Raw genomic sequence first — 24,312 nt, forward strand, 5'->3', positions numbered from 1 at the left:
CACCCCCTCCACGAATGGCGCCTTGGTTTTCCCCCTCCACGAATGGCGCCTTGGATTTCTTTTATCAGTAGAAATTGTTGGTATTATTGTCGTATTAGCCTGCATTCCCTGCAGGCGAACGTTAATCGCAATACTTCTAAATCCCGAGGCGTTTAAAAGGAACCGAAGACGACTGTAGGAGAAGTTTAAAAGCGAGCTTATGGGACTGTTACCGCGACTGACCAACGCCTAACAACTTTGTGTGGAGCTCACTTTTTATTACGCTGCCGGCTATCACCAGGCAACCAGCCAAGCTCCCAAGATGGCGGCGGCGGCGGCGGGGCGGGGGGGGGCAAAGATAAGGACAATGCACAGTACATACCACCGGTACAAGTGCGTGAACTACTTGACCAACAAAAAGCTTTCTATAAAGAAATGCTAGAACAGCAGGAAAGCAACTTCAAAGCCTTGATGGACACTACTAACTCCAGAATGGATGCTATGATGAAAGAGCTACAAGAACTTAAGGTTAGTCTCCACTTTACACAAAAGGAGGTGAATGACTTGAAAACCACTAATGCTAGTCTGTCACAGAACCATAAAACAAATGAAACTGACATACACAGGCTAGCAGAATGTATGACTGCAATAGACAATAAAACAGACTTTCTCGATGGTCAATCCAGGCGTCACAACATGATTATTGATGGCATTCCTGAAACAGGGAAGGAGAAGGTGTTGACACTCTTCAAAGACCAACTGGAGCTAGATCACCACACCATTGGGATAGAACGAATCCAACAGACTGGGAAGGCGCCTAAAGCAGAGGGAGACTTCCCTAGGCCTCGCCCCCGTCCTCTACTGGTGAAGATGCTGAGGATTAAGGACAGAGTCCTGAGCAACGCAAAAAAGCTTAAAGGACAGAAGAGGAGGGAGCTGCTTCCTCAGATGAAAGCTGCAAGAGAAAGAGGGGACTTTGCTGTTTTAAGGTATGACAAGCTGATTGTCCACAAACAGGAGGTGAATGGAAGGGGAAGTGACTTAAACAGGTAGAAGGGTAAATAAGAGTTGACACACATACTTAATGTCTATTGCTTGTTTACGCTTTAACAGGTGGAAGGGTAAATAAGAGTTGGCACACATATTTCATGTCTATTTCTGCTTTACTCCCAAAGAAAAGTTTGAAGATTGCTCAACTGAATATTTGTAGTTTAAGGAACAAAGTGCATGAAATTACTGACTTGTTGGTGTTAAACTCAATTACATACTTGCAATATCAGAAACCCATCTGGATGACACCGAGGATGAGGCTGTGGGCATGCAAGGGTATAATCTATATACAAAGGACAGAAACAGATATGGGGGAGGTGTTGCTTTTTATGTTCAAAACCATCTTCCAGTGAAAGTTAGGGAGGATATTATGTATGATGAAATTGAGGTGCTATGGCTTGCTATGAACCTGCCCCATATTAAACCTATCTTGGTGGGCTGCTGCTTCCTTAAAGAACCAACTGGCCACCATAACTGATGCATGCCGTTTGAAACAAGTGGTTACACAACCAACACGACTAAGCACAAACAACAAGGGTATCAACACAGCATCTTGTATTGATCACATTTATTTGAGTGCAGATTACTTATATACCAAGGCTGTAACAGTCCCAATAGGATGTAGTGACCACAATATTGTAGTGGTAGCAAGGAAAATGAAGGTTCCCAAAGCTAAACCTAGAGTAATCTATAAAAGGTTCTACAGAGGTTTTTCTGAGGAAGCCTTCCTGGAAGAGGTCAATAATATATGTTGGTCTAAAGTCTACAATGCAAAAGAACCAGATGAAGCACTAGATCTTTTTCTTGCAAAGTTTGTACCAGTCATTGATAAACATGCACCTGTTAGAAAAGTGACAGTGAGGACTTGTAGGGTGCCATGGGTTGATGTGGAACTAAATGGATATGTGAGAAGGTGAATTCTCCCCCTCCTCACCATGGCAAAAAGGGATGGTGCCCTTTAAGACTCTCGGACTCCTCCCCCATAATGGTTGGGTCCTGGCTCACCTGATTCGAATGTTGGACCTAATTAAGCCAAAGTGGCTCTGCCCTATTTAAAGGGTGCTTCATTGTCGAGAGGGGTGGAAAATCAAAAGAAAGAACATCCAGATAAACAGTTTTTTGCAGCGTATTGTCAAAATTACCTGAATTCTTCCTATTATGGATTCCTTAAAATATTCACAGATGGCTCCAAGGACCCAAGCAGCGGTCACTGTAGTACACTGTAAAAGGTAACACGACTACTAACTTAAATCATTTTAGTATTCTTTACTTGTGTAATGCTATCCCAGTGATTTAGCTCAAATGATTTAAGTAATGTATTCATTTTGTATGCAAAAGCTCAAAAACTCAATGAACATGAGTAAACCGCACTCGGAGCGCTTCAGTGCTGATCAGTGCGCATACGAGAGAGGCAGGAGAATCAGATTGAAGAGAGTTGGAGAAAGTTTAACGCTATACATGTGCGAAGCAGAACTCTGTCTCATAGTAAGTATTCAACTTAAATGCTTATTTTCATATATTAGCTGTGGGTTCATTCCTCGAAACTGTTTTTAGGAAGCCATACTTTCTGTTTATAGCGGTAACACCCGGTAATTAAGGTAAAACTAAGACAGGCTAATGCAGAAATGAACTGACGTTAGCTTGCTTATAGTCAAAGTTAGCCACAGAAGAACATAGCCTGCACATGATGTAAAGACCTCCTAAAACATAATTGAATCGCCCCCGCCACCCAAATGTCTTGACCTGTTTTTTTATTAACCCAAGTTGCTGGTAGTAATTCAATTCCCGTATATAAATATATTTATGGCACTCGAGCACGTCATGCAGGCTAACACTCAACTCTGTTTAAAATTGGACTCCATGTGCTCACCGCAACCTTACATCAGAGACATGATTTTAGGGCATTATGGAAAACGGTTTGAAAGTGACAGCAAAAGCTTTGTGAATGATAAAAATGTCAATTTAACTTTTCGTGATAATCATTCTTAGTATACTTTGGATGCTTGATGCGCTTATATATATTTATGAATACATTTCTAATGGCAGGCGAGCATGTCATGCAGGCTAACGGCTAGCTCATACTACATGCGTTGGATCAACGGTTGAGGTGGGAGGAGTCTGGCGCATGGGGTTGTGTTGATAACTGAGACGTTATAGTGAGATTGACAGGTCACCAAACCAATCACGCAGCTAGCAAGCAGTTTACCCACGTCGCAAATCCTATCAGAAGTATTTTTCAGTTACAATAACGGGTTTTTTACATTGTACAGTGTCTATTTCTCAGTAACTTTTAAAAAATCTAAGCAAAAAAGTCAAACAAACAACTTTTAGGTACAAATACGACCATCTACCGAGTTTGGTCCGCCATCTTTTTTATATATATTCGCGCGCTTTAGACTGAGCTTGAACGCAAGATCTGATTGGCTAGCGCCTGTGCTGTCAGTTATGCATGAAAGGCAATTTAATTGGCTGACGCATGCTTTGCCTCAAATTTAAATTTTGTGAGCAATGAAAGTTTGCATTTAAAAAAGAAATGGCTTTGAGTGGACTTTTAAGACCTCCTTCTTTTTTTGCAGGTTAAAGATAAAGAGCACTTATGCAGGTGTGGAATAGCTGATATGTCAGTCAGTGGTAACAAAAGAACACGGCTGAATCCAGATGGCGAACCACCTGCAAAAAGCCTTAAAAAAAACAACGAGGAGTGAGACAAACTTCCTGCCCAATTTTCCACCGGGCCAGGATGCATCCGCATTGGAAAACAACAGACAGTTGCTTGAAGATGAAATGAAGAAAAGGACACCAAATGCAGCACTTGTGAATCAGCTGATGAACCAGACCTTCTCACTGAGACGCAAAGAAATCGTCGAAGAGCAGCCTCCTGTGAAACGCATGTTGGAACGCTGGCCAGCGCTTTTCAGAAAACAGCAGGTATATTAATAAATGTATTCAATTTCGGTGAAATAAAACATACAGATCAGATAAACAAGCATGTTGTCTCTATCAAAATATTGTGGTCATCTCAATGTATTGCTGTGTTTGTTTTGTGTTCTCTTCTTAAAGGTTTTTGCAGAGTTCACTAGGGTGGCAAGTAAAGATCTTGAACGGGACTTTTTTGAGTCCTTGGACCGTCACATCCCTCGATTTCTCGAGATCTTTAAGTCCAAGAAGGGTGTTATTGGCAGGACACTTGCAGAGCTCCTTACTCAAGCTGAAATGAAGGTAAGCAATTTTAAGAATGGGTAAAGTCTTTACTTTTTACGATGGCGGTCCAGTTCCCTCTTTATCAGAAGTCTTTCTGAAGAAACTTTTCCTTTAAGGTTAAGGTTTGTTGTATTTTCTGTCATCATCTGAATCATCATCATCAACAAATTCCAAACATGAACTTTAAAACTATTGAAAGCATATTAATTAGTTGTTGTGCTGTGTAATATGTTTCCTCTTTTAAAAAACAAAAACAGTAAAACACCAACTATTAAGCACATCAAATTACTTTTTTTTGGTAATGGGATTTGTTGATAACAAAGCTATCTATATATTATCAGTGCCCATGTGTTTTTCCCTAATAATTGTTTTAAGTTTCTTTTCTTGATTGGTTTTCCCCTCATTTGCAGACCCATGATGTTGTGGCAAGGCGGACAGCTGTCCTACGCTGTCTTGCAGTTTTTCTTGGGGATGATGGGAGTGATTGTTTTGTAAGTATTACATAAAATCATATAATGTTTTTTACACAGTTAAGTCATGAAGGCCTTTTCAACAGCAAGGATAAACTCCTATTTATAACCTTCCTTTTGTCTGCAGGATTCAGATTCCATTACGGATTTCACCGAGATTCCTGTTGGGGTATTAACCGTCATACCCGAAGACAGTCCACAGCCAAGTCAAAATGCCCTGCACCTTGAGCCATCCAGCATTGCGATCATACTGGAAGGTAACATCGTAATGGATGACCTTCAAAATCATACTGAAGCTATTTGCTTGACTTTTGGACTTATCTACAACCTTCATTTGGACTATCCCAGAAGATTGAAGAACACTTTTGACTTCATTCAGAGGGTCATGCTGGATCTGGGTGTAGGGAACTGTAGCGAAGGGAGAGCAGGGTCACCCTACCCGGACTCGAACCCAGGTCTACAGGGTGCCAAACATGCGCTCTGACCGCCACACCAAAGAGCCCGGCTCAATGGCATGGCAGCCAGAGAGCATATTCAACCGTAGGGACGATCACATCGTCACAGGAACCTTAGGCCAAAACTCCAGAGCTTAAAAAATGCCCTTTTGCAGTAGGTTGTTCGGAGTTGCTTGAACACACTGAATTGTTGTACTTTCACGTAATATATATTAAGCCAGAATGGCCAGTTATGTGTCACAATTAATGTCGCCTTAAGAGTGAATGTTTTGTTTGCCAAAATTGTATATATATATATATATATATATATATGTGTGTGCTTCCACAATTTTGAAAAATGCCCTTTTGCAGGTTGTTTTGAGTTGCTTGAACACACTGAATTTTTTTTGTACTTTCACGTAATATATATTAAGCCAGAATGGCCAGTTACAGTACATGTCACAATTAATGTCGCCTTAAGAGTGAATGTTTTGTTTTGCCCAAATTGTATGTGCTTCCACAAATTGTTATACTATGAGAAAATAAAAAGTAATACGGCTGACTGATAATTCTTTGTTGTGTTTACTTAATTTTTCTAAGGCAATCGGTTTCCTTAATTCCTTTAAGTAAACAGGACTATTTAGTGAAGTCACATTAACTTGGGTTGTATGAGTAGCTAACACTTAGAAATTAAAACTAATATTTACTTACATTTTGATGTAGGATAAACTCAAATAAATTGAGTTAATACAACCTTGAAATACAAACTTGAAAATTCTAGTTAAATTAACTTAACTTGTTCAAGGCAACCGGTTTCCTTGAATCCTGAAGTAAGATCAACTTGTCAAATGTTACAGTGTATAGGAATTTATATCCCAGAATTTAAAAGAAAGTATGAATTTAGAATAACTAATTATTTATCTGTTTATTCAGTTAAAATGGTTGGATTTATAACCGCATTGAGAAGTTCAACCCCTTAAATCAATTATATGTACTGACTCCATGTCAGTATTGCAAAGTTTTGAAGGGACATCCCTTTTAGCAAATATTGGAAATCTAGGGATTATAGTTCAGTTTTGCTGGGTCCCAGCACATATTGGAATAAAATGGAATGAAATGGCAGATAAAATAGCAAAAAAGTATTTGGAAAAAGAACATATAGATATTAAGGTTCCATTAGGAAAAGGTTAAGCTAAAAGTATAATAAAGAACGAGACCATGCAAAAATGGCAAAATGAATGGGAATCTGACCCTAAAGGTAGACCCCTACCCTAAAGGTAGACAATATCATAAAGTGCAAAGCCAGGTAGGAGGGAAAAGAGTCTCTGCATTGGGTTTTGATAGAAGAGAAGAAGTGGTATATACCAGACTAAGATTAGGTCACACAGGTCTTAATTCCACACTTAAGATGATAGGAAAAGGTAATGGTTTATGTACTGAATGTAATGTTAAGGAAGATGTTGATCATGTCCTTTTTAATTGTAAGAAAAAGAATGAGTTCAGAATAAAATGGCAAGAGGTTGAAGCTGAAAATGATAGGCTTATAAATGATATTCTAGAGGAACAAGGGATGCAACAAGATAGAATCAAAGCTTTTGTTATGTTTCTGAATGATTCAGGTCTAATGAAAATAATCTAATTTAATTATTTATTTAATTTTTTTAATTTTTATTTTATGATTTATGAACAATAGTCTAGCCATGCCATAAGTCCCTTTACACACTCCTGTATAGTAGGTGGCGGTATACGCTATTATCGTTGTAACCCGCCAAAAATAAGAAGAAGAGGGGTGGCTAAGAGAGACGTGTAAGATCACTAAGAGGACTTGTTTTGGGCATAAGGTAAAACACTTCCCTGATGTGAGGAAAAGTGTTTTGTAACTAGTTGTGTGGTTACTGTTGGCCTTGTTTGGTGTCTGTATGCCTTGTCTGTGTGCCTTGTGTCTGTGATTGTTGTCGGTAAGGCCGGTGTATGTACTTAGCTTCAGGCTGAGTCACGGTGCATGTTTTGGGGCCTGGCTTGGGTCGAGTAGGTTCCTGCGATTAGGCCACAGTAGTTACTGGCAAGTGTAGGTTAGCCTGTGAGCTAGCCCAAATACTTAATCCAAGTGCTTAAATGAAGATATACAGTATATGCGTCTGTTTGCCTGGAATAAGTTAATGCAACATAGAAACAAATATCATTGTTGATGTAGCTACTAATAGTTGCCATAGTAATCTTTTAATTGTATTAATGTTTCATTGTATATGTAGCGTTTAGCTTCCATCATCCTGTAGTTCCTAACAAGTTTAGTAGTGGTGTCAGATAACATTAGTGGTCAGCTAGCTCAAATGCCCAAATCCTGAAATGAGGATCTACAGAGGTCTGTTTGCCTCAACTATGTTCATCTAATGTAGAAACAACAATCAGTGTTGATGTAGACACTAATTGTCGCCTAGTCATCTTTTATCATCATGAATATTTTCATGCTATATGTAGCCTCTGTCAACTTGGCCAGACTTTTTAATTAGTCCCACCCCTCTAGAGAATATCACCTACCACAAACTTCACACAGATAACATTTGCACCAGGGGGAGTTCCAAACGTAACCAAAACGTATGTGTACATTGCGTACATTAAAATGTGGCATTCTTATACTTGGCCTCATTTGATCACATGTCCTTAAGTGCCACTTTGGCACAATTGGTAAAAAAAAAATCTTTTTCAGATATTTTTTTTTTCAAATCGTTTCAAAACAGAATTTAGGGCATGGCCTGTAATGATTCAATGTCTTCTGATGTGAAGGTCCAAACTTACTTAACTTGGTACCCTCAACCAGTTCTACTTTTTAAGGATGCATGTCAAATTTAGCAAAATTCCATCCATGGGGTGTGCTACAACTGAAAAATATGATGATTCATATGATGAAAAATATGAAATTTGGTATACTTACGCTCACCCTCATTTCATCACATGTCCTAAGGTGCCAATTGGCACACTCATCAAAATGGCCGCCAACAGCCGATTAAAATTCAGCATGCCAATATTTGCCAGTGGAAGGGTCGATCTTCATTGAACTTCATAGGCAACTTCATAGGCATGAACACAAGAGCTGCAGGGAATGGAGTAAAGCTGGCTCAGACACCTCGCAAATCCCCTCAAACGCATTTTTCAGTTACAATAACGGGGTTTTTACATTGCATGGTGTCTATTTCTCTGTAACTTTAAAAAAATCTAAACAAAAAAAAGGTCAAACAAACAACTTTTATCGCTGTTTACCTTGTGGGTAGTAGTGAAAAGGAGTTTGAGGAGTTCAGGGTGGCTGGCTTGAGACCAATGGGGGTGTCGGTGAGAACACACTTGTCCAGTCAGGATTCACAGTTCAATTTCTTTATTGGAGTTTCCGTTGAGGATATGAGTAGGACTGTATGGATGTGTGTGTGTGTGAGATGAAGGCTTGTGTGTGAGGAAGGCTTGGGTGTGTGTGGTGTCTAGGAGGGAATGAGAAATGATATACAAAATCAGCTCCAAAATATTACATGCTACAAAGGATGCCACAGCATACAAAGTGCGCTCAAGTCATACAATACAAGAAGATAAATCATACAATGTGCCACATAATAATAATAATAATAACTGTACAACAGTCTCAGCCTACACAGGCAATACATAAGCAAACAAACTTAGGAACATTTCCATTAAGGCAACAAATTAAGGTAACAAACAATTCTATAGGCACATCTTCCGTTTAAACTAAATCAAGCTCAGTCCATTGAAGTAATCACCAATACACTTACATTGTTCAGATAACGCACACAGGATGAGGACATGCAACAGCATTCAGGTTCTTTGTGTCTCTGAGTGAAAGGAAGGGGCTGTGAGCACAGGTGTAGCTTATAAGGTTGGTAGCAGGGTGGCAAGTGATCAGGGCTAATTGGAGCTGAGTGAAACAGAATGGGGAAATTAACAGGCTGGGAAGGGGGCGTGGCCGTGAGTCTGTGAGGGAAGCAGGGAAAGGGAAAATCTTCCAAACAAGTAGCATGCTAACATTAGATAGCTGGCTCAGACACAAATCCCTTCAGACGAATTTTTCAGTTACAATAACGGGGTTTTTACATTGCATGGTGTCTATTTCTCAGTAACTTTTAAAAAAGCAAAAAAGCAAAAAAAAAGTTAAACAAACAACTTTTATGTACAAATACAACCATCTACGGAGTTTGGTCCGGAATCTTTTTTTTTTTTATTGCTTTGCGACACCCACCAACAGACGAGAACTATAAAGGTTCACGAGTCCATCGAAGCAACTGCGTGGCCACACAGTAACTCAGTCGTAGAAGCATATTTCGGGCTTAAGTGCCAATGTCCTCTTTCACCTGTTGAAGCTGTCAAATCCTTCAAACTTTTGCCAGTTAGGGCTCTTCACACATGCTGCTTGGGCCCTGATGATCGCCGGTTGAAGCTTCATTTCTTCTTACAATTTTTCTTAAGATTTGCTGCCCATTGCATTTCACTGAAGTTGCACATGAACCAAATTTTGACCATAGATTTCAAAGTGGTGAAAGACATGTGCAAGTGAAATGACAGAATTTTTCATTTACTAATATCTCGGGAACCGTGTGGGTTAGAACAAGTTTGGTTCCTGTTTCTTTCCTCATTCCTTTTTTACTCAGAAGCCGTTAATCAGATTCTCAAAAAATATTGGTAAACAGTTATCAAAGGAATTTCTATCTGTCAATCCCTTTCAAAGTTATGCATCCATCAAATTTAAGGCCGTGGCCCATAATTACTCTATGGCCAATAACTTGTGATGTAATGGTCCAAACCTAACAAACCTTGGTACAAAAAATCACTACAATATTCTTTGGGTGCACACCACATTTCGTCAAATTTCATTAATAGGGGGCGCTACAATATCTCAAGAACCACTTCAGATACAAATCTTATAATTTGGTAGACTTATTTCCTGAAGTGCCAATTGGCTCACAAAAAGTCAATCAGATTTCAGCTGTCAATATTTGCCAGTGTAAATAAAAATCTTCATGAAACTTCGCAAGCTCACTCATAATTTGCTTATAGAACCTGTCCTATATGCCAAGGGGGCACTGCAATAAGCACGTTTACCTTTTCTTCCATATCTCAGGAACCGCATAGGTTAGAACAAAAACTCCTTTTTCCTTTGGTTCCTTGTCCCTAATGAAATGAGACGGGAGCGTGCCTATATATCCACAGCCCTATGTTCCCACAGCCCAATGTTCCCACAGCCCTATATTCCCACAGCCCTATGTTCCCACAACCCTATGTTCCCACATTTCTAAGAGCTTTTTCAAAATTAGGTCTTATGTTCCCACAGCTCTGTGTTCCCACATTTCTACCCCTGCCTGGTAGTTAAGGGTTCACCATTCCGTAGCTGCCGATTTGAAGGAGCTAGCTAGCTTCCAAACTCTCTTGAGCTCAACACCGCTACTCCAACATGGGGTTGCTGTGTGGAGTGACAAACCCTCATACCAAATTTAAACTCACCTCCATGAGTTAGTACAATTGAGGCACACCATACATTTAACAAGCACTGTCTTGTACTCCTGATCTAGCTCCAAGACTGCACTCACACTCAATTTAACCCTTTAAGCCCCACGGACCCGCGCGCCTTCTTTTTTTTTTTTTCAACAAATTTGTTTTACTCAAGCAGAGTAACAGACAGACTATTTCTGTTCATGGGAATACGTTCTCTGACATATGTAGATGTTCGTAGATGTCAAGAACATGCAAATTGACCGTATAATTGTGGAGGAATTGATCATTTACTTTAGGCATGCATTTGTAGGCGTTTTTGTCCCGAAAACGGCTGGGGCTTAACAGGAAATGTGGGACCATTGGGTTTAATTTTCAGAAAAATCTAGAAATGTGGGAACATAGGGCTGTGGGAACATCGGGACTAATTTTTCAAAATAAATCTGGGAACATAGGGCTGTGGGAACATAGGGCCTAATTTTCAAAATTGTCAGTGAAAATAAAATCCTTAGAAATGTGGGAACATAGGGCTGTGGGAACATAGGGCTGACCCCAATGAGACTATGCCACATAACATTTCCAGCCATTTCAATGTCATGATAAGGGTGGGAAAACAAACTCGTCAGAGGCCCTGCATGCTTGAACCCACTATGGTTCTTATTCATTGTATTAATGTGAAATGAAACAATGTGAAATCTACTTCATTATGTGAACTTTTTTAATAATGTCAGACTACCAGTTGGAAACATTCCACATTATACATTATACATTCTTCCACAGGATCTTGTATTGCATGTTATGTAGCATTGATAACAATATAGATGAGGTTACCAAACATCAGTAGACCGTGCGGGCATAGGTAGCATGTAACAAGCTCATCTAATGTAGGTGTAGGGACCGTCAGGCCCTCTTAACTTATCCAACTATACTTTCACCATCTCCAAATGTCTGAACCAAACTGACAAACAACAAAGGTTACTAACTCACAAACAATGAACATCATTCAATTCATGAACATTAATACCAAGGTGTCCTTTATTTTTATTGCCTACTTATTGCTACTAAAACTGTAATAATCAATACAAAAATATTTATAACTGTCCTGTTGGCTGTATTTACAAGCAATGTGATTCCACCTCCACCTTTACGCTGGCTCAGACCACTTGAAGGTATGTGGCTTTAAAATCTGTCCCCAGCACATTCTTTGCATTACATTTATAAATTCCCGAGTCCATCAGACCAGGGTCTGGTATGACCAGACTACCCTCCCCTGTCAGATGAATTCCACCTTGTGCTATGAAGCGACTGCTGGGCACTAGTGTTGTGCGTCCGGGCAAGGTCCAAGAGATGTCAGGCTTGGGAATACCAACGGCAATACAGTTCAGCGACACAGATGTTCCCCTGTAAACTCTTATCACTGAAGGGGGTGCAGTTGTAATTTGTGGAGGGTATACCATGATTGTGACTGGGTAGGACAAGAAAGATGATCCATATGTATTAGTAGCTTTGCATATGTAACTTCCTCTGTCAAATTTGGTTGTGTCTTTAACCGTCAGTGTGTTGTTTGCCAGAAATATGACTCTACCAGTGACCTGGGGCTTGGTCAGAATCAGACCATTTGGAAGGGTCCAAGACACTGTGGCCTCTGGCCAGCCTTCAACAGTACATGGCATGTTCAGTGTCTGCCCAAAAGTTATCTTTATGGGACCCCCACTTCCTCTAATATAAGGCTTTTTTCCTGTTTGTAGTTCATATCGTTTCTCAGCTTGCCCTCCCACATTTTTTGCCTGGCAACGATAAATGCCTTTATCTGTCGTCAGTGGGTTGACAATGTGTAGAATTCCACTCCCTATGAGATGTGTGAACCTGTGTAGTCTGGTGCCTGGAATCAGCTGAGTGTTGTTTGGCAGAATCCATACAAATACTGGTTTTGGCTTACCAGTTGCAATGCATTCTAAAGTTATATCACTTCCATCTGATTTTATAGGATACATTTCTATGTTCGGATTGGGGAAGCTGGGCTTTTCAGCAAGTGTTTCTACTTTTAAAGTGACTGTGAGACTTGCTTCTCCCAAGTCATTTGTTGCAACACACTTAAACTGACCTTCATCAGACTTTCTCACTCCTCTCAGCTCCAAGCTGCCATTTTGATGTACTTGGAACCTGCCACCCACATATGGCATTGGCAAGGACAAGCCAGATGATGTTGCCCAGGTAATGTGTGCCTCTGGCTTGCCTTCACTTTTACAATCCATTAGAATAGTTTGATAAGACACTGCTAAAACATTTGTGCTACTTTCACCCCCGTGTCCATTAATGTCTGGCCTTTTATGTTCCACTTGGAGCTCTATGTTGTTAATGGCCGAATAATGTGCCAAACAAGTATACCTCCCTTCATCCCTTAAAGCAACTTTTTTGATGATCAATGTTCCATCCTTTAAAATTTGGTGATGGATTGAAGTGGACGAAATTACATTATTGCTAGGAGAAAGCCATATGAGTGGACTGAGAGGATTTACATGAGATTTACATTTTAAATAGGCTGGCTTGCCAAGTTGAGCCCAAACTGAAACTTGGTCCTTGGAGACAATCGTGGGAGATTCTGTGAGCACTCTGACACTGACTTTCATTCCATCTTCCCCTATTGCATTCTTGACATAACATATATAGTCCCCCTCATCCTTTTTGTTGATCTGCTTCAGCAACAGTGTGCCATTGCTAAAGACAACATAATGGTCAAAATGGCTTCCGTTGCCATTTGACTGAAGGGCCGAGTTGATAACTGTGCCATCTGGAAGACTCCAGGAAACTTCAGGGTTTGGCAAACCAGAACTTACACAGTCCACCTGGAGTTTTTCACCCAATGACACGCTTAGCTGTGGGACTCCTGTGTTTTCGATCTTGGGAGGCTTCTTGAAGACGACTACTTGAAAGTACTGTATATCCTCCCCGTTTGACTGCTGAGGCATACACACATAGTTGCCTGCAAGCTTTTCAGTCAGCTGCTGTATTCTCAGGGTTCCATTAGGAAAAGCAGTGGCAAAGCTTTCAGGGCTAGAAATAATAAATAAATAGTTTTCAAATAAGTAGCCATTTTAAAGTGATTGTAACACTGTAACAGTCCATTCACATATACGCGTTGCATTAATGCTTTACAATGGGCTTGACTAACATTTGGCAGGCTGTTATAATGCATACGTTTATAGTGAGATTGGTTGTTGACCCCAATCACGCCATTATGAATTGCTGACGGTTGTGTAAGTTCGCAAGCAAGCTGTTTACTTTGTGTGTAGTTACCTAGCTAACGTGCTAACGTTAGATAGTTGGCTCTGACGCCCGCGCAAATCACTTCAGACGTATTTTTGGTAACAATACTGGGTTTCTAGATGGTATAGTGTCTATTTCTCAGTAGCTGTTACAAAATTTTAGCAAATTAAGCAATGGAACCACAATTCAGTTCGGCAACACATGACCCCACTCAAAGTGAATGGGAAGCGTCTCCATTGAAGCCTCCAACGCGTACATGTGAATACAACATAACACACACACAATATATATATATATAAATAATCCAGTCTTGCACACAATAACCACAACATTTCAGATTTCAGATGTAAGTTCTTCTGAGGCTACACAAACGAGGTGCTTCTGAGTCTGAATGAGCAGAGAAGAGCTGTTCAAAGCCAGGATCCTAGATTGTAGCATATTATTATCTTAGCAAAACATTCATTGCATAATATTCTTTCTAAAGGGGTTCCAAAGTTCTGTGTATATGAGTTGTTTTCTGACATTGTAGTTACCTTAAGGAACAGTAAAAATGTTTACGGGGATGTAATCAATTCTGTGCCTGGAAATTAAAGTGCCTAGCTACTGCTGTCTGGACCGAGATGACGCTCTGGTGCATGTGAAAGAGCATGCAAAAGAGCTCTTGATATGAAAAAACAGCAAAAGTTTAAATAAAGTTGCAACCCTATAACTAAAATGTTGGCAGACAGAAAAAGCAAAAAGAAAGGGTCAGCAGTCACTTGGCAACAGTTAACATGGAGCTGAGCTCATACATGGACATCAAAAGGGTAAAACAGATTATTTAACATTAGGCCTGTAAATGTTAATGCGTTAACACTTTATCATATTACCTATTAATTAAGTTTGATCCCATGATTCCAGACACTGGTAAAGTTGGTTTGCCGTTAGCTATAAAAATGTTGCACATGGACAAAAAAAATCATACATTTTCATTAGTGAATTCAGAAAATATAAACTGTTATACTGCAAAACAGTTGGTAATACAGTTCATCCATTTATTTTCTTAACCTTTTAAGGTCTAAAATGGCCCCAAGACTCGAAACCCATCTTTGATTAAGCAATGTGATTTGTGAAATTTTTCACAAATGATTGCATGTCTGTCATTTGCTTACAAGACCGTGAAAAAAAGAAGAATATAATACGCGTTTTTCTTCTCGGTAAAGATTACGACAGTCTACCACTACCTTCTCCCAGTCTGGGCAAAAGAATATTTGTGAGAACGACTAAAAACCCAATGAGATGGCCCTGCTTAAAATGCAACTTTTCCACGTTAGGTTTCACAGAATTGTAAGCAAATGACAGTCGTCTGTGCAAATCTTCACAAATCATGTTGGTTGATTAAAGATGGGTTTCGAGTCGTAGGGAAGCCCATTGTTAGAAGCAAATGACAAAAAATGGACGAAATGTATTACCAACAGTTTTGAGATAATTTCTTTGTGTTCTCTGAATTCACAAATCAACACTATCAAAATAATCCATTGTTTGTTTGTTTATTTGGTTCATGTACAACATTTTTATAGCCTGAGGCATTCCAAAACGCCAATTGCAAACTGACTTTACCAGTCAGGTTAATTCCAACACTGATTTTTATCTGGCTGAATTATGAAAGCCATATCGAACACAGATAACTTTGGGCAAAGCACATCTTTGCTGGTGTTAAGAAAAGATGCTAGCACTGAGACTGGATCAAGCCGTGTTTGTCAAACTACACTGGCAGAGGTCAAGCTCGTCAAAAACCACCACAATCCAAAGCCATCGGTAATAGTCCAGCGCTTCAAATTTCACAGCCATTTTAGGAAGTCAGGTCAGTCTGTAGCTAACTTTGTTGCAGAACTGCGGCAGCTGTCAGAAAACTGATTTTGGGGCAGTATGAGATGACATGCTCCGTGACAGATTAGTGTGCGGCAATAATAAGGACGCCATTCAGTGCTGTTTGCGGGGGGAAACCCCACCATTGACCTTCAAGAAAGCACTCGAAAATTCACAAGGGATGGAGATGGCGACAAATAATGCCAAAGACATTCAAAAGGGTCAGACAGGATCACAGTCAGTGGCTGTGCACCACGTCAAGAGAGAGGCTGTAAAACAAGCAAAGAAAGTTGAATGTTTTAGGTGCGGAGGGGCGCACTATGCAAATGACTGCAAATTTCAAGGCACATCCGTCATAGAAGGATAGGACAATAAAAAGCTTTAATGAAAATGCTAGTTCATATTTGAACTATTAAAAACACTTGTTGCCAACATGTTTCGACCTAGGATCAGGCCTTCATCAGGGCAAGGGCAAACATTCAGTCACTAGGCTATATCCTATACCAGCAATTAGCCTCTGATATGCTTCAGCTGGAGTGGGCGGAGTAACCAAACAGCTGAGAAGTGCACAGTCTAAAAACATCAACCAGAAAACAAAAGCAAAAACAGTTAGAAAATATCAGTGATAAATCCAATATTTTTTGCCTATCCCCGCGTCTGGAAGTTAAAGGCACATGATCTATCCCCATCGCAGTAAAAGATGTAGGGCTGTCCTTATGTGATTCCTTAAAATGTTTTACCATAGCATAATCACAATTACCAGTTTTAGCGAGTCGGGCTTGTAACCAGATCGTGACTGGCTTCGCAAAATGAAGCTGAATTGGCATGAGATCAAGTATGCTAACACTACAGAGGACATTCTGCAGCGATACAGTGATGTGTTCAGAGAAGAACTGGGCACACTTAAGGGAGTGGCTGTGAAGCTCCATGTTGACCCTGATGCAGCGCCACGTTTCTTTAGGCCCAGAGTGGTGCCCTATGCAAAGAAAAGCAAAGTAGAGGAAGAGCTGGAACGTTTGCAGGCGCTTGGCATCGTGGAGCCTGTCCAGTTTTCAAGGTGGGCAGCGCCCATTGTTCCTGTTTTGAAGCCGGATGGAACCGCAAGGGGTTGTGGAGACTACAAACTTACCGTGAATCAGGTCTCAAAGCTGGAAGAGTATCCGTTGACACGGGTGGACGACCTGTTTGCAACGCTGGCTGGAGGTAAGCTGTTCACAAAGCTGGATATGAGCCATGCTTACCTGCAGCTACTTCTAGATGAGGACTCAAAACAGTATGTCACAATAAATTCACACAAAGGATTATTCAAGTCTAATTGCCTAGTGTTTGGAGTGGCGTCCAGCCCGGCCAATGGACACTCTTGCATGGGATTCCTCATGTAGCCGTGTATTTAGATGACATTTTATTACAGGGGCTACTTAGAGCAGGTGCTCAAGAGACTCTGAGACGCAGGGCTGTGCCTGAAACACGAAACGTGTGTGTTTATGGCAGCAAGTGTGACTTACCTGGGACATACGATCACCGCAGAGGGGCTCCGTCCAGTGGAGGACAAAGTGAGGGCTATCAAGGAAGCTCCAAGCTCTCATTTCTGGGTATGGTAAATTACTATGGAAAATTCCTGCAGGACCTCTCAAAGGTGTTAGCCCCACTGCACAAGCTGCTGCACAATGACACAAAGTGGTAGTGGTGCGCTGGAACAGGAGAAAGCTTGGAAATAAGTGAAAGAACTCCTTCATTCAGCAAAACTGCTCGTTCACTATGATCCAGACAAAGACATTGTGCTCTCATGTGATGCCTCACCCTATGGAGTGGGGGCAGTCCTCTCACATGTCATGGAAGATGGCTCAGAGAAACCCATTGGATTTGCTTCAAGGACGCTGATGGCTGCAGAGAAAGGTTACTCACAGTTAGACAAAGAAGGTCTAGCCATTGTTTTTACAGTAAATATATGGGTGTGTTTTCAAGATCTACACCGACCATAAACCACGACGGATGAGCCTGTTTAGTGAAACGTGCGGCATTCCACCGCTGGCGTCAGCCAGAATCCAACGGTGGGCACTCATTTTGTCAGCCTACCAGTACACCATAGTGTACAGAGCGGGAAAGGACAACGCCTGCCATTGCCAGAGACGCCTGTCTCAACATATGTGCCTCCAGAGACTGTCTTTTCATTGGAAAAGTTCTCACAGCCCAGGTTAAGCAGTGGACAGAGAGAGACCCAGTACTGTCCAAAGTAAAGACTTACCTGCCACAGGGCTGGCCCAGTGTGGTTGACAGTGAGGAACTGAAACCATATGCCAAACGCAAGACAGAACTCAGCGTACAGGATGGCTGCATTTTCTGGGGTGGGAGGGTAGTCGTCCCTCCCCCAGGTTGCTCACAGATTGTGGAAGAAATACACAAGACCCATCCGGGAGTGTCACGAATGAAGCGCCTGGTAAGGTCCTCTGTCAGGTCAGCATATGTCGCCACCAGCCCCTTTGCATCCCTGGGAGTGGCCAGACCACCCCTGGTCTAGACTACATCTGGACTTTGCTGGCCCGTTCATGGGGAGATGTTTCTCATAATGGTGGATGCCCACTCCAAGTGGATAGACGCACACATCATGAGCAACATAACAGCACCCACAACCATAGACAAGCTCAGACAAGTGTTTGCAATCAATGGGTTGCCTGACACTGTGGTCATGGATAATGGTCCAACGTTCACCAGCGAGCTGTTTGGTGAGTCCCTACAGCTCCTTTCCAACTAGCCTGGAATGGATTGGCGGAGCGAGCTGTCCAGGCGGTGAAGGAGGGTCTGAAACGAATGAAAGGTGACTCTCTAAGCACCAGGCTTTCACGCTTCCTGTTTAAATACCGCCTGACGCCACAGACCACAACTGCACGTACTCCATCAGAGATGTTGATGGGGCGTAGGCCTAAGTCAAAGTTGGAACTGCTACACCCAGACATAAAGGCCACGGTGAGAGAAAGCAGGAAAAGCAGAAGGAGGGACATGATCAACATGCACGACAGAGACAGCTGAAACCAGGTGGCAATGTCTATATGAGAAATTTCAGCAGCAACTCTAATCAGAAATGGCTACCTGGGATTATCCTGACGCAGAGAGGTCCTCTCTCATATGTTGTGGAACTGACTGATAGACGACTGTTCCGCAGACATCAGGACCACGTCATGAGACAGGCCCAGAGATCGTCAGCACCTCAGAGTTTCCCCTGGTGAGCCAGACTAGTGTGGGAGCATCACCAGAGGAAAGGTCACTCGGGGAAGTGTCTGTGCCAGGGTGCGAGAACTACGTAATGCTTTATGGCACCACCTCACGCAACAACAACTAGACCCATGCACTAGGTATAAGAGGAAGCTAGCGTAGTATTCTCTGTATGGACATCAAAGAAAGACACAGAGGAAGACGTTGTCGGAGGATAGGAAGAGAAAAAGAGAGAGCAGCCAAGCAAGTGACCAAAAAACAGTCAGGTGCCGAGCTGGCCTTCTTTCTGTTGGACTGGTCAGTAATAACTTATTAGCTGTTCTAAAACTGATTGTTCCAATCCTTGATTGTGATTGGCTAAATCGTGTTCCATGCCGTTGTAAAATCCAGCATTACCTTTCAAGTTGTCCTCATAACATTCTTTTATAACATTCCATATTACTGCGCATGGAATATTTCAAAGAAAGAAAGACGTTACAAAGTTACAAGGTAGCAAGGAACCTGATCATAAAGAGAATGGCAGAATTTGTTGTGAATTTTGATTTGCTGGGTGGGCTGACGTTTGACGAGTGGTGGGAGACTATTGACAGAATGGAGGAGAAAGAGCTTAAAAAGACCAGGCATGCAGAGAAGACAGAGGCTGAAATCGATGGCAAAGGCAAGGAATGAAGCCGGCACTATAAAGCAGACGATGTGGGCCGTCCGCTGTTTTCAATCTTGGTGCACAAATGAAAGCGATTGAAATGGACTTAAAGACGGTCACCAAAAGCGACCTAAATCAAACGCTGCGTAATTTTTATGCCACCGTGTAGAACGGCAAAGGTGAGCCCTACGGTTTGAGCAGCTATATTGGCTTGCGAGCTGCGCTTAACCGTCACCTTAACGACACACCCATCAGAAAGTCCTGGTGTCTCCTTAACGACTCTGAATTCGCCACTAGCAACAACGTTTTTTCTGGAGTGATCAAGCAACTTCGCAGAGAGGGCCGGGATAAAACAACCCACCACCAAGCCTTATCGGAGAGCGACCTGGCAAAAATAAAGCACTCCGACGCACTGAGCCCCAACGCACCTGTCGGACTTGTGAACAAGGTGTGGTTTGACGTACAGCTCCATATGGGACGCAGAGCGAAAGAAGGAAATCGTCAACCAAAGCCAGAGTCGTTTGCCATTCGCGTAGACGAGAATGGCCTAAAATACGCAAAGTTGACCTTCAATGAGTGCACCAAAAATCATAAAGATGGCACAGAGGTAAATAAAGAACGACTGCGAGGATTCATGTACCAACTGCCGGGGAATCCACTGTGCCCTGTTGCCTCGCTGGAGAAATACCTGTCCCTGCTGCCGCCCAATCCACCGGCCTTTTATCTCCATACAAAGCGGAAAAATTACGCAGCAGATGTCTGGTAAGCATTAACCAAACTGTTCACACTACACATTTATCTTTCACATTGGATAAAAATGCAATGTATCCTAACTGCCATGGGATTTTTTATGTGCACTATAGGTACACCAGGGAACCAATGGGAGTAAATTTCCTTGGCTCGATGCTTCCAAGGATATGTAAAGCAGCGGGGACCGCGATATACACCAATCACTGCTTGCGAAGCACCACCGTACAAAAACTCGCTGACGCTGGCCTAGAGGGGAGAGAGATTATGGCAGTGACGGAACATAGGTGCGAGTCGTCACTGAAATCGTACTGGCGTCCAAATTACAGCGAGAGGAAGGAGTGGAGCAACGTCCTTGCAACATCATCTGGGACACTGAAGCGTCAACATCAAGATACCCCTGTCGCTGCACCAGCAAAGAGGAGCCCGTTTGAAAACTATTTCAACAATTGCACTATTAATGGCGATATACAAATGAATGTGAATAAATAAGCACCTCTTTTTTGTCGGTAGCGCAAGTGTTCCATCTGGCTGTTGCGTGGCAACTATTTATTTAGGAACTATACTTGTAGTGGCAGAAGAATGACGGTTTGTTATTAAACTATTTTGTTTCTTAAATTGAATTGGCTTTATTTAATGAAACCATATCAGATATGTGTAGTGACAGTTTTAGAAAAGCAAATAGCCCCGCAAGTTCGCTTCGCGTCGTGCCTAACAAGTCCCCTTACCTGTTCTAAAATCAGCGCAAAACACGGCCTCTTGGGGCTTATTGCTTTTCTTGCTATGACTTGTATTGCGCTTGCTTGATGTTTGGCTGTGTTAGGAAAGTTGTCGACTCGCTAGTCCTCATCAGAAACATCCTTGCCAATTTTATTTTAAGAGATCAGTAGGTTTTCCAGATGCCCAAAGTCATCAACCTTTCTTGTCTCAGGCTAGCAACCAAATAAGTTTATCTCATGTCAATCTCACGCAAATAAGCCAATAACCTAACTTAGCTAGCTTGTAATAAATAACACTGTCCAATGTATATTAAGCATGTCACCAACAACATTGTGTAAGATTCCACATACTCAACATTCAAATGCTTAGAAAACATTGTATATGGGTTGAAAACGCAAGCAGTATTTCAGCTACATTTTAATTTTGGTTATGTACAATAAATAAAACCTATGCAAAGTTATATTTGTGTAAAATCTTGCGATATTACTCTACCTTGTCAGTCCACATGCTTCTTTCACTTCTGCCGGTCTTGTGTCTATGTGCAAAACGGATATCGTATATGTGCAAAACATATATTGTATATGTATATCTTATATGTGCATATATTTGTGGAATCAAGCTGAAGCACATTATTAATGACTACACTGAGAATTCTTGGTGTTTGTTATGGAATCAATGATGTCAGAAAACGGAAGGAAAAACTACTCATATACTTTCAAACCCTTTGGAATTAATGCTCTGAACAGCTTCACTCAGCTCCGACAGAGTATGCACTACCATTCACATACACATACATACATACATACAGTATATATACACATACATACAGGGTCGGACTGGGAACAAACATTTTCCCCAAGATATGCGCTGCAATGTCAAGCTATTAATAACATAGGCTAAGCGATAGATATGAAGTTGGCAGCGCCGCTCTTGTTTCACACCCATGGACAGCACTTTGTTGTATGGTTGTATGAGTTATGTTTTGGCCGTGCAAAACTATTCATGGCAGGTATGACCAGGCTTTCTCCTCCTCTTTATTTGGTGCTAGTGAACTGTTAATGTTATCACTGCAGCCAATGCTAATATTTTGCCTGGCACTGGCAGCGGTAAAGTTATTTTTACAATTAATACATTTATTAGCTTTGCACTTCCTGTACCTGCTTTACAGTATAGGTAGCCTTCTTGGGATATTTACAGTATAGATAGCCTACTTGGGATATTTACAGTATAGGTAGCCTACTTGGGATCTTTACAGTATAGTTAGCATACTTGGGATCTTTACAGTATAGGTAGCCTACTTGGGATATTTACAGTATAGGTAGCCTACTTGGGATATTTACAGTATAGGTAGCCTACTTGGGATATTTACAGTATAGGTAGCATACTTGGGATCTTTACAGTATAGTTAGCCTACTTGGGATCTTTACAGTATAGTTAGCATACTTGAGATCTTTACAGTATAGGTAGCCTACTTGGGATATTTACAGTATAGGTAGCATACTTGGGATATTTACAGTATAGGTAGCATACTTGGGATCTTGTAACCCCCAGTCAGATGGCTGTTCCAACATCAAGTGGGCTGCACTTGGAAGTCAAATCTTTTTTCCCCACAATTCTTTTCCCAACATAGGTGGTGGCCTTGCGGCCCAATTTGGATTTTGCCAGAATTCCAGTCCGAGCCTATATACATGTGTGTGTGTGTGTGTGTATGTATATATACATATATATATATATATATATTTAGAGAGAGAGAAACAGAGAGCAAGAGAGAAAGAGATGGGTCACAGTTGTGTGTGCACATATAAATACACACACAACTGTAATAAATAAATACCTACTGTACATATTTATATTTATATTTACAGAGAGATAGACGGATATGCCAGTTGTATGCAAATCTGAGATATCTAGAAATTCTGGAACTCCTTCAACCATAAATAGATACATTTCTAATTAGAATTATAATATTGTTAGATTGATGAAGTACCTGTAGTGATGTGCAAGAAGTTTCTTGGATGGCAATCTCCAAACTGTGCCATGATAAGAACAGTGTAAGTATATTGTTGAGCCATACATGGCAGACACATGATGTTGCTGTTGCTCACGCTGTTTAGGGAGGAAGGAGTCCAGTCTGGTATCAAGCAGAAACAATCGCTTGACAGAGCCCATTGTATTGGTAGCCGTGCACTCATATCTTCCACCGTCGGTCACGGAAGCGCTTTTGATGTAGAGTGTTCCGTTAGGAAAGACAAAGGGGCGTCCCTTAAGAGGTTTGGTGGGTTCTAAGCATGTGCCATCAGGAAGACTCCATTTGGTGACTGGCTGGGGTTCCCCCTTTGATGTACAGTGCACATGGATACTTGTTCCAATGGATATGGCCAGGCTTTCGATTGCATCCTCATTGATGGTTGGCAGTGAAGCTACAACATTGAGCTTATAAGTCATTGTATCCTCCCCAGCTTCATTGCTGGCAATGCATTTATAGAACCCTTCACTTGAAGAATGTACTGATGGAATGTTCAGGGTGCCATTAGCTAAGAGTGAGGCCATTGCATTTGTTTCCACCCCTTGCAGTGAAGTTCTGTCAGGGAGAATCCAGGAAATCTGCGCTTTGGGCTTTCCCAGTGCAACGCAGTGCAGGTTTATTGACTTGCCAAGATACACAGACAAATCTTTTGAGGGTGGATTTACAATTTTTGGCATCTGAGTCTTGACAACTAGAGTGACCATATGGTGGGCTGAACCAAATCTATTTTGTGCTAAACAGAGGTATTGTCCTTTGTCTTCTGGCTGAAGATTTTTTACAACAAAGGTACCAGTTTGAAGAACTTCAAACTTCGAAGTTTCCTCCTGTTTTATACCTGCTTGAATTGTAGCACCTGCAAAGAAACAAACAAGTTAGGGGGAAGGATGTTAGATGGACAGCCATTAAGTTTAATCACTGATTTCTATCACTTTTCAATGTTTGAAAATAGTTTTGGGTCACCCAAGGACAATAGGAGGGTTAAACCATGTTGTGGGCCTACTGCAAACAATATTTTTGAATGTGCTGAATATTGGTCGCTTAAGGAACAATACTAAAGACTACCAAAAACTACAGTTGTATGCAAATGTTTGGGCACCCTGTGGAAAAGACTTTTTTTAAATGAAAAGCAGGAAATAGAACCTCAGCAGCAAACACATGTTGCTTATGTTACACAGTGAAGCTTACTTCATAGTTTCATTCTGTGTTACTTCTTAAATCATGAACTTAAAA

General features: G+C 41.3%; 1 protein-coding gene across 1 annotated transcript; it reads right to left on the reverse strand.

The window, feature by feature from the left end:
* Window positions 1–11,348: 11,348 nt before the first annotated feature.
* LOC105906706 (matrix-remodeling-associated protein 5-like) lies at window positions 11,349–23,903 on the reverse strand. Its single transcript, XM_031587281.2, has 2 exons — window positions 23,044–23,903; window positions 11,349–13,675 (listed from the first exon to the last, which is right to left on the reverse strand). Exons 1-2 carry the CDS (start codon window positions 23,784–23,786, stop codon window positions 11,776–11,778), a joined length of 2,643 nt encoding a protein of 880 aa, XP_031443141.1. The 5' UTR covers window positions 23,787–23,903; the 3' UTR covers window positions 11,349–11,775.
* Between the last annotated feature and the right edge of the window lie 409 nt (window positions 23,904–24,312).

The sequence above is a fragment of the Clupea harengus genome, chromosome 20, assembly GCF_900700415.2.
Source record: "Clupea harengus chromosome 20, Ch_v2.0.2, whole genome shotgun sequence".
Classification (NCBI taxonomy): Eukaryota; Metazoa; Chordata; class Actinopteri; order Clupeiformes; family Clupeidae; genus Clupea; species Clupea harengus.

Bases quoted from the DNA above. Each gene is read 5' to 3' on its own strand.
- LOC105906706 (XM_031587281.2), bottom strand. From the start codon at position 23,786: ATGGTCACTCTAGTTGTCAAGACTCAGATGCCAAAAATTGTAAATCCA. The intron at 13,676-23,043 runs GTACTTCATCAA...TATTATTTCTAG, and splicing joins CTTCTTGCACATCACTACAG to CCCTGAAAGCTTTGCCACTG.